Below are 11,932 nucleotides of genomic sequence, written 5' to 3' on the forward strand. Positions count from 1 at the left end.
GATGGAAACACCTACACCAAAAAACATCTGAACTATACCTTAGTGGCTAAAGTAACGAGCTGCCAATGAAAAGTCCGGTATAATCGAGTGAAACTCCACACATAGGACCCATCATTGTAAGGAACTACATCTTTGATACGGGCTTGTTATACTATATCATTTGGTGAGTGCGCAACCCTGAGGGTTTTTTTTTAACCCATCATCACATGAGGTGTTCCTGTCTACTTATTAGTGCACGGAGTATATAGGGACTATTTCCCCCTCCTATATCTTGCCATATATGTGGATTGCACTATGTTTTGTTTCCTCTTTCCTTTTTCTTATGAATGACCCACGAGGATTCCTGAAGGGTTTGGGACTCTTTTAGAAGATTTATCATCTTTGCCCCTTGGAACGTATGATTCTCATTTCATTCACTTTTTGGACATTTTGCTTGTGTCATTACTGAATGCTTTGGATTCATTGTTTTGTATATATTTTGTGATTGGCGCCTGTCTGCAAACCTGCTGTTTGTTTATATATTTTGGATAGGGTTTGGTGTTTCCTATTTTGTTTGCTACAGGCTGCCTTTCATATTGTTACATTGGTTTCCGCCTTGGACTTAGTCATCCTTTGTCTCTATGTGTGTGTGTATGTGTGTGTGTGTGTTTGTGTGTGTGTGTGGGGGGGAGGTAATGGGTGGAACCAAATGCCCCAATACCAGAGGAAAGGGCTCTGCACATGTGTAAACGCTCCACCGGTACGAGAAGCTTCACTACTGATAGGCTTTTCTTATATTCATAAGACACATCCTTCCTAGAAAACTGAATGCAGCTGATGCATTCTGGCTTCCCAGGAGAGGTGGAAATGTAAGTCTGCATCCCCTAGGTAACCAGTATGTGTATAAAATAATACATTTTCATAATTATTGTCTGTTTATAAAAACTCTTCTATTCAGTGACTTGGTTTCATGTGAAAGGGCACATATCATGCACAGCATACTTAGCGATAGATCTATGATCAACAGTACATTAATATTACCATTATCCATTTTCATCAAATTCCTCCACTTTAGCAGCAACCCCAAGGTTGAACGTGTGATTGCTGTATGCGGGGAATATTTGATGATGTCTGGCATAAACTAGTCTACAAAAAAAAATGTCAGGGACAATAAAACCTGTTCAATTTTCAGCTACCAAAAAAAAAAAAAAAGTGATCGAAATAAAACTGGTCATCTATATAGTCATTAATATCATAATAGGATGTAAAGAGTGAGAAACAAAATAAAAAAATAACATTACTGATCACAGAGGTTGTTGAGATCAAGCCAGCGAGAGACAATCTGGGATGGGAAATACATGGAAAAGACTGAGGGGTAGATTTACTAAAATGTTTAAAAAGGGAAAGTGGAGGTGTTGCCCATAGCAACCCATCAGATTCTAGTTATCATTCTCTAGAATGTACTAGATAAATGATAGCTAGAATCTGATTGGTTGGTATGGGCAGCACCTCCACTTTTTGCTCCCGGTCACATCAGAACAGGGGCAGCTGACATCCACTTCACGTGGTCTCCTCTGCATAGCGCAAGGAGGTCACGCGACATACCCGGAGGAGGACAGAGCGCACTGTGGTGCGGCACATGAGGCCTCTCAGCTATTTTCATTAAGTAAATAACATCCCTGCATGGTCTAGATCAGGTATATAAATGCTGGTCTGCCATGGTTGCCTATAATTATGGCTTGTATGGCTGAAAGAAGAGTCCTCAATGACTTTGAAAGATGGGGTGATTGTTGGGATGCATTTAGAAAAGAGTTTCGTAAACAAGGCAGCTCATGTTTCACAAACAACAGTTTCTAAGGAGATATGAGAATGCAACATAGGTAGAAAAATGGGCAGCCAAGGGCAACAACGGGGGAAAATCTATACTCCAGGATTGTTGCGTCTGTACATTAATTCAAAGTACAAGGCAAAACCAAAGATCAACCGTAGACCAATTGACTGCGGCTCCATTGGAGAAAGGCGATTCGGTTAGAGCAGGCCCGGTCAACCTCTGGCTCTTCAGGTGTTGTGAAACTACAAGCCCCAGAATGCATTGCCAGGAGAAAGCCAGACTATAGCTGACAGGGTATGCTGGGTCTTGTAGTTTCACAACACCTAGCGAGCCACAGATTGGCCCAGCCTGAGTAAGAGGAGTCATCCTTCAACATGTCATTGATTAAAAGATGGAAGCACGTGTGATGCCAACCTAAAGAACTCTACAGCCCTGAGTGCTTGTTTCCAATAGTGAAGGGTTCTAGTTGCTCTGTACATGTTTGTGGGTGTATGTTTCTGGCATGTCCAGGCAAGGTAAATTTTAACAGCTTCTTAATGGCACTGAGTGATCATCTTCACCCTATGTTGGGTCATTTCTTTCCTGATAAACGGGGTGTCTTCCAGCATGACGATACCTCCCACCACAGAGCTCTAGTGGTCACCCAATGAACTGATAAGTATGATGCTGACATTATCCATATGTCATGGCCTTTCTCAGCCACTAGGCCTGAACTCAACTGAGCATATATGGGATTTTGATGAACGGCGCCAGAGTTTTTCACCACCACCAATCAGCCATCAGTTGGATAATTATCTTGTGGAAGAATGGAGCTGCAAGACACTGGTAGACTGTCACAGTAATATGGGACATACAAACCCAACACCCTATTATGTGACTTTACATTATTTATTTATGTTACTTTTATGGTCCATTCTATCTTCACATGAACAATACCTAAAAGCAATCCCTATTTTTATATGCAACTTTTATGCGCTTGGCTTATATATATATATATATATATCTTAATCCTCATGGACAGCAGAAACAATCTTCTCTGACTTGACATAACAAGAGAAGTATGTCATGTACTTGTAAGTTGACTTTAATAATTTAAAGCACATGAGGAAGTAGAAATATGTGTAGCTTGTGGTTTTCAGAATTACTCAGCCCTATTTTTATAACGTTATTTTATCACACAATAATTTGTGTTCCAAGTTATGTTCTTTGCTTATAAATGAATATGTTAATATATGAATAGCTTTTTTTTATAATAATACACAATATTCACTGGTGCCACATTTATTGGTCCCTTTAATTGCACCTTCCTACATCCCGCACAAGTGACTTATTATCATTTGTGAATCAATGGCGTTTTCCAGAGCAGCGTATGTTCCAGCCCGTAAATCAAACAACAGATCGGGATATAAACACAGGGGTGCCACACTCTCACCACTTTAGTCCTGTAAACTAAGCGCCGGTTCCGTCCTGGACCCCAGCCAAAACACAGCCACATTCTTAAGTCCCGTTAAAGAAATATTTCTCCATAAGGCACCACTCTTGGGAGGAAAATGCGAGTAAAACACAGTAATAAAGCACAGGCCCTAATTGTTTATTCTGTGGGGTTGAATCAATCAGAAACATGGCAGCGAGCCATAGAGAGGAATTGGGATATCTGTGAATGCATCTCTTTGCTGGGGGAAGATAGAGGCACCCTGTGACGTGCTTGCTCTAATTAACATAACAGGCAAAAAAAAGAGAAATAGAAGATAGCAATGTTTTGCTACATGGCTGGAAAGGAAAGGCTGTTTTCATATTTATTATACATAGCAACAAAAGATGCACACTGCATGGTTAAATGCAGGCTGCACACACACAAACACACACGGACTGTGGGGGATATTAAACATCCAGATCTCTTCCAAGTTCCAACAGCTAAGCAAGAATGAGCAATACGGATCATTAATGCCGCCACCCGCCCCAACAGGAAGGCAGCCGCTATGCAGCCTATTGGTCATTAGCCTGGTTTATAGAAAACCAGGTGACAGGTGTTAAGCTGCATCAAGAGTGACAGCACAGAAGTGTGTCTTTGACAGATATAAACATTTGCTAACTCATGATTACTTTTAAGATATACACTTAAGACATAAAATAAGTATAAAATAACAATAACAGGAGAAAGATGAGAAGCTATCCAGACATGCTTGAAAATTCTCTCTGATGCTTGGCCTAATTTTTTTTTTTTCCTTTTTAGAATATTTGTTTGCTTGCTGTCACTCCCATGTGAGAATAAATATTAATGATCATACTAAGTAGCTCTATGTGTACATGTGGGATTGCAATAAATTATTAATAGATGCAATGAGGGCTTGCTTATTACAATCGCCTTTTTTTCCCCAATTTGAAGAGATGCCGTAGAACAAAAGCTTTTTAAAATGGTCAGAGGACTAAAAAAAAATATAAGCCATTATTTTATTTTCTTCTTAGAAATTGCACTGTGGTTTGTAAGGTTACTGAATATCTATTAAAAGCACCGTGGCCTAATGAATAGCAGGAGGGAGAACAGAGGCATATGTGAACCTGAGGTTTAATTAGGGAGCTTGCAATAATTGTCTGAATAGCTGACTTCCTTTATGTTTGTTACAGCCATATGTATGGTAGGCTTGGGAAACTTTTGCTTGTTTTACTTGTGTGACTTGTATATTATTTGTGTTCTTTACTGATGAATGTTTGCGACACAATAGAAACGTTGTTTAAAGTGAATTAGTTCTGTCGTTTTTCTATATTAGGGCTGTGTGTTTCTCATTGGGTGGGCCGTATATATGTGTTAATACTCCATTATCCTAGCAAATAAATAGAGATATACAATAGAGGGCCAGAAAGCCGCGAGGAGGTGTTTTGGAGCAATCGTCAATTTTAAATTCAGCAACAGTATAAAAAAACGGTTGTAGAGACTCAGGGCTAGATTTACTAAGCTGCGGGTTTTTAAAAGTGGGGATGTTGCCTATAGCAACCAATTCGATTCTAGCTTTCATTTATTTAGTACCTTCTACAAAATGACAGCTAGAATCTGATTGGTTGCTATAGGCAACATCCCCACTTTTTCAAACCCGCAGCTTAGTAAATCTAGCCCTCAATGTTAGACCGATGTTTAAATATGCACATAAGGAAATGTAGTTATGTGTGTATGTTAAGGAATTTAGACTGTAAGCTCCATTGGGGCAGGGACTGATGTGAGTGAGTTCTCTGTACAGCGCTGCGGAATCAGTGGCGCTATATAAATAAATGGTGATGATGATGATGATGATAGTTGAAGGGGCCACACTGAGTAGGATGAATAAGGGCCACTTAGGTTTAACGCTTGATAGTGGATCTCTTTGGAGCCAGTCCAATCCTGCAGAAACTATTCTAAAACCCATTTTCTAAACACTTTTCAACTAACTTTAGTTTAACATATAAACTATGGTCTGGCATATTTTTATACAATCTTATAAAATCTATATTTGATGGAACAACATTAAGAAATATAATTTCAGACAGTGGAGTGAACGGCATGTCCGTCAGTGCCACAGTCAAACATATTCTCCAACCGTCCTGATTTTTATCATGCAAAATGGGCCGTGACCAGGAGGATGATGACATAGTGTGGACGAGTCTGGGGTGTCAGCTATTTCCTCACGTTGTTTTTTCTCTTTAGAGGAGAATCAATTGCTGGTGATGTGGTGCGCGGACATCGCGCCGCAGACATTGCCGCCAATTATGTAAGAAATCTCCGCTCACTTTCCTTCATACATCTATGGGGTGCGAGGAAAATTGATCGGAGATTTCTGTCAAATCTCCACTGCAAAGTGTCTCGCGGACGTTCCGGAGACACTTTGCAACTAATTGAATTTCCCCCTCAGAGTTTTGAGTTTGGTGAATGTATGGTGCTCTAGTGCAGGGGAGTTCACCTGACACACAGTAGCGTAACCACTGCTGGAGCAGCCGTGCCGCTGCTATGAAGCTCAGCGATACTGTTCCGTCTGCATGTGAGCATGCGCAGGAGCTGTTGAATGCGTGGTTGTAGAACTGAAGTGCAAAACGAGGCTTCACGGCGCATGCAATGGTCCCTGTGTATGCTCAGAAACAGAGGTGTCTGGTACAGTACATATGTACATTTGTAAATCTGAATAGTCATATCTAATCTACAACTGTCTATATCTGAAGCAATAAGGAGATTTACTCTACAAAAAAAAAAATATTAATAATAATAATATTGTCCATTATACCTATAGACTGTCCTGCTTACATACATTTACAAATGCCTACACTGCTCTTATCTCCATAACACTGAGAGCGGAGGCCACGTGACCCTTAAATCACATGACACATCAGCAGAGCCTGCCCAAGCCCTCCTTGTGCCCCAGACAGACATCTGACAAAGCATCACCACATCACGTGCTCTACCAGGCACACATGTGACGTGAGGGTGCACACTTGTTCACTGTCACAGCGCCCAACATAGCCCATCCGTCTTGCGTGTCTGTCTGACAGTGTGAGTCACCTAGACAGACAGGATGATCTGCTGAGCCTCCGCCATAGAGGACCAGCTCCTGTTTGCAAGGTGCACTGACATCAGTCATTATGTCGCTCCATACAACCAGGTGCCCATGCTGCTGCCAGGCTACAGTTTGGGCAGGCACTGTGTCTTAGTCTGGTGACCGCTTCGGTACTTCATAGTTACCAACTGTCCCTAACTTTCAGGGACACTTATGGGTTCTATAGATTTGTCCCTGGAAATATGTATTCCAAAAGATATCCCTATTTTGCAGTATAGGCCAACTGCACATTAAAATTCCTTTTTCTGCATATTATATGTAATTCTTACTATGGATTCTTATTCTGTTGGCTTTATAAGATAATGTGTATTGAAGAGGACTATTGAAAATTGCAAAAAAGTGCTTTATATAATCATATTCAGTAAAGCTGTCATGATTGGAATGTGCCAGACTCACCGAGACAGAATCGCACATGACGTATTTAGATTTACAGACTCAACACAGTGTCCATGTAAACTATGTTAAAATGTTGGCAAGTATGGGACTAAATACAGGAGGATCTTACTGTGTGTAATATGGAAGCAAGGAGCAGAGACACCTTCTGGATACAGCTGCTACTGGGACAAAGCCAGTTCCTGTAACATACCTTCTTACTGTCCCTGATGTTCATGAATGGTCGGTGTTTTTCCAATGTCCCTATTTTAATGATGACAAACTGCACTGTGCATCTTCTCCTATCACAATAGTGGACGCAGCGTTCTGTCCTGGATGCTGTACATGACAAGATAAATTGAAGGTGGATATTTTAAATGCAATAAGTCTGTATTAGGATCATGTCCTGTTCCATATGTAGGACGGACTGTCTGCATGCTGAGGGGGGTCTCTGGAGGCCATGCAGGGCTGACAACCCAGCACCAGTTTATAATGCTCACATGACCATTTGAAGTTTATTTTAGGTAATTATGTATGTGATCTGGTACATACAGATCTGCCCAACTGCAGTGGTTCCTGATAACTGTTTTCTAATGTAAACTATTGTGTTATAAGTAGAGATGGGTGAACATAAGTGAAAAATGATCTTCCATTTCCTCCTTTTTCCTGCCATTCTGAGGAATAAGATTTTGCATAGTATTTGTTAAAAGCTTCACACACACACAAAATACCAAAATCCCATGATCATCATCATCATTACCATCTTTTTATATAGCGCCACTAATTCCGCAGCACTGTACAGAGAACTCACTCACATCAGTCCCTGCCCCGTTGGAGCTTACAGTCTAACACACACACAGACAGAGACACAGACTAGGGTCAATTTCTTAGCAGCCAATTAACCTACTAGTATGTTTTTGGAGTGTGGGAGGAAACCGGAGCACCCGGAGGAAACCCACGCAAACCCGGGAAGAACATACAAACTCCACACAGATAAGGCCATGGTCAGGAATTTAACTCATGACCCCAGTGCTGTGAGGCAGAAGTGCTAACCACTGAGCCACCGTGCTGCCCAAGATGCTAATGTAGGGCCGGCGGATGTAATGTTGGTGCCTTAGGTGGCATGCCCCTTTGGAGTCTGCACCTCCAGACCTCACCTCGTCTGACCGTAGGCAGGAGGTGGGAGCAACATCTCCTGGTCTCTTCAGACTGGGCAGTGACACCACAGCCCACCGCCAATCTCCCAGACCATCACTAATATAGAGGAGCAAATGGCTGCTACTTCTCGATCGGAGGCTGACGCTCAGGGTGTGGGTGAAGTAGGGACGTTGAAAACACTTGATGAGTGACATTATGTCACTCAGGTGCCCCTTATCCATTGGCACCTTAGGCAACTGCCCTGGTTTGCCTAGCATTAGCCCTGTGCTTAAGTCCCGTTTGTTTTTAAACATTAACCGTGTTAATAATACACCATGTGCCATTATCCTCAATTTCATCAACAAGGAAAGAGACAAACTGAATAAACTCCTAATCTTCAGTGATGAGCCCATGAGAGTATCATCCCTAAATATTTTAATTCAGAACTAATGTCTACCTTCCCTACCTTGATAATCAAATTAGCAATGAAAGTCAACAGTGAAGGTCTTCGCCCTCTTCTAACCTTTATGGTCTTTCTACAATAAACGCCTAAAATTCCTATTGACTCAATGTACAAATATGCTTTGATCTCTTTCCTAAACAAAACGTACAGCGTTTGAAGACCAAACATAAGATCATGTCTATACCATGCTCGTAGCTGTCAATATTACCACTAGATCCTTTTATTCTCATTGATACCATATTCCTGGCAGGTATACTAAGCAAGTACCCATCTAGTCAGTATTTCTTTATATGGGAGGGTATTCCTTATATTGTCATGTTGGTGGCATTGCGAGAGATTAAATCCAGCAATGATCTGCTCATTCAAGGTTTGTTAAAATGCATATACAATAATATGTTGTCGTATGGGAAAAACCACTATATAAGTTTCCATTCCACGTGCAGTCCCTATTTGTGGCAACAGTGTAGAATAATTAGGCGACACAGTAAAGCCAGAACCAATATTGATGGCAGCTTTATGTCTTTTATCTTAAAACCCAGACACATCCCTGTGTCTAGTCATTTCCATACATGTCAATGGGAATGGTCCTCACATGCAATCTCGCCATCCCAAGGGATAACCAACCACGTGGAGATTATATGGTAAGGTGCCATCAAAACTCGGCTTTCCCCCTATCGGTACCAAGCTGGTAGTGTGTAGTGTACGAGCCATAACCCATACAGGAATATATTTCCATGAATGGGGCATAATCATTGTGTGCAAAATTTTATCCTGTCCGACAAAAACAGGTTTCTATATAAAAATGCTCATTCAGCTGTGTATGGTAAACCATGACTAATGAGTGTACAAAAGTGTGCAAATACGTGTGTGTGTGTGTATGTTTCATACTGAATATCTGTCATTATTCACCTTCTTCCATCAAAACTGTTTATATCAACCTTTTCTAAGTACAAAGTATCATGGGATCATGGCATAGCTCTATTGCTTCACATTTCTTCAAAAGTAAAAAAAACAAAAAAAACCCTAAATCCCATAAAGATAAGCTTACTGACATGTAATAACTAATGCCCTGTTGGATGTAACTTCTTGAACCCGCTCCTTAATAAGCAGCAGTGCAGAACAAAGGCCATACAGATGTGCAATGAACCCCACGTAAGGTTGCACAGACTGTACTTGCTTTTGTTCTTAAAATGATTTTCACTACTGGAGAGTCTAATATGATTTTCTATCCAACTCAATCCACTTACTGTTCTTTTTTCTTCTTTCAGGAATATTAGTATGGCTGTCAGGAGATAAGAGTGGAGTAACTGACAGGCTATTTGTTTATTGATGGGTAATATTTCTTACAGCATTCTGCATTTTCCACTTTACATATAGGTTTGAAGCACATACTAGACATAAAACCAACACAACCAGGCAATGAGATTGCAAAAGGGTCCTCTGCTGCTGCAGAACCTCTTGGCCCGGTGAACTGGCCAATGAGGATTCAGCATTTTAAACTCATTTATGAAGCAACATATGTATCCATTTATCTGCTTCCTCATTGAAAGAGGTTCTGCAGCAGCCACGAGCGCTTCTCATGTAACTTTGCACTTTCAATGTATATCTATGAATGTGCGAGCATAAATATATATGTGTGTGTGTGTGTGTATATATGTAAATATATATGAGATACAAAAAGACAGGGGGCACCAATTGGCGCCCCCTGTCTTTTTGTATCTCATTTATTAGGAATGACACTTGCAGACAGGTGTTGAATGACTGGGGAGCTGCCTATTGAAAAATTTAAGTATATTCCTGTTTATTATTTGCACTTGGTGTTAATAAGCGCTTTATAGCGTAAAGACTTTTTGGATATAAATATATATATATATATATATAAATATATATATATATATATATATATATATATACACACACACATATATATCTATCTATCTATCTATCTATCTATCTATCTATCTATCTATCTATGGGTATGTATGTATATATATATATATAAATAGATAGATAGATAGATAGATAGATATATGTGTGTGTGTGTATATATATATATATATATATATATATATCTATATCTATATCTATATCTATATCTATATCTATATCTGTGTGCTTGTGTATGTATGTATTACACACACATTCACCTACACCATCACTAGTAAGGCACCCTCGCGCACAGCCAGTTCCTGTCTACAGGTAATCTTCCACCTACGCTTATCTAACTTACGCTGACTGTGACCTGCGTTAACACTGATATTCTATGTTGGATGCCCTTCTGCGCAGACAGAGAAACAATGCAGCAATGTGGTTCACTTCAAATAATATCCAATAACTCTTAAAGTTACTGCTTGGCATATATTCCACCATCAATACCGTGGATAAAGACAGAATGGTGATTGAAACCATCGCTGCAGCTCAGAGCCATAAAACAAGGTATTTGACTTATTCCAACTCTAATCTCATCCATGCGTAACAGCACTGACACAGCCTGAAAAAACGCACAAACACTTGCCAGAAACATAGAAAGAGATGCTTTAACTTACCAAGAACCTGACATAAAAATCCACAGACCAGGACTGGAACTAGGAGACCCATGTTTACATATTAAGAGATCCAAAATGTACAATGATGCTCAATTCCAGGAAAAAAATAATGAATAGAAGAGAGACCCGGGACGCTTATAGGGAAAGCAGAAGAAACTTTAGTCTCTCTTAGAACGCACTAATAAAATACTCTAATACTACAATCTGTTCATTGAAACGTCTGGCACGCATTACTTTATGATCCATTAGACTCCAAAACGTGCTTAACACGGCACCACATATCCTAGATGAATATTATGGTAATGGGATTTCTTTCCTTGTTACCATGGCAGACCAGAAATATATATAAAACAAAATTTCCTTTCTTGAGAAAAAGAAGACAGCTGAGTTTCTCTAAAGTGGTCCACAAACTTGTGCCGGGATGAGCAGCAGCAAATGTTTTATCTGGATGACTGTGGATGTTTCACAGAACTGCAGCGCATTCACAGTCAGCAGCTGTGACATCCCCTTCCCTAACTTCTGTATTTTCATCCAAGATATAAGAATCAGGGGCTGAGTTGGCTGTGCGTCCTGGAGATGATGAAGGTGCTCAGTTCCCGTGGATGAGAGGCTGTCCATGCACAGAGTAATTCAGTAGCCACACAGCTCAGCACTGCACTGATGAGCCCAGCCCAGCCCTCTTGTCACTCCTCTAAGTGCTGCTGCTCCCAGAGAGCCAGGCACCAGTTCCTGCTCACTCTGGGACCTGGCTCTGCTCACCAGCCAAGCACTTGGGAAAGGGGAGGGTTTACAGAAGCTATTGCTGTATATTGCTGTGGGGGAATGGGTCTTAACATTATACTGAGTTGTGTCAGAACCTCACTCACTCCTATACACCTATATCATCACCAGCCTAGTGTGCAAATAGGTAATCCAGAATGCACAGCTGCACACACACACACACACACACACACACACACACACACACACACACACACACACAATGCACAGCTACACACACACACACCCCTAGACTAAACACATAACT

The 11,932-nt window shown here is 40.7% G+C and overlaps 1 protein-coding gene across 11 annotated transcripts in view; it reads right to left on the reverse strand.

The window, feature by feature from the left end:
- ROBO2 (roundabout guidance receptor 2) overlaps nucleotides 1–11,653 on the reverse strand; it is a 368,188-nt gene extending 356,535 nt beyond the window's left edge. For 8 of the 11 annotated variants that reach the window (XM_075197092.1, XM_075197090.1, XM_075197091.1 and 5 more), the window contains exon 1: nucleotides 10,906–11,652. In XM_075197092.1, the coding sequence (XP_075053193.1) occupies nucleotides 10,906–10,957 (52 nt within the window). In that variant the 5' untranslated portion in view covers nucleotides 10,958–11,652. Of the gene's footprint in view, nucleotides 1–10,905 lie in introns of all 11 variants that reach the window. The other 3 variants (XM_075197088.1, XM_075197083.1, XM_075197082.1) reach the window with 1 other exon arrangement.
- Nucleotides 11,654–11,932: the final 279 nt, after the last annotated feature.

Source organism: Mixophyes fleayi, chromosome 2 (assembly GCF_038048845.1).
Source record: "Mixophyes fleayi isolate aMixFle1 chromosome 2, aMixFle1.hap1, whole genome shotgun sequence".
Classification (NCBI taxonomy): domain Eukaryota; kingdom Metazoa; phylum Chordata; class Amphibia; order Anura; family Limnodynastidae; genus Mixophyes; species Mixophyes fleayi.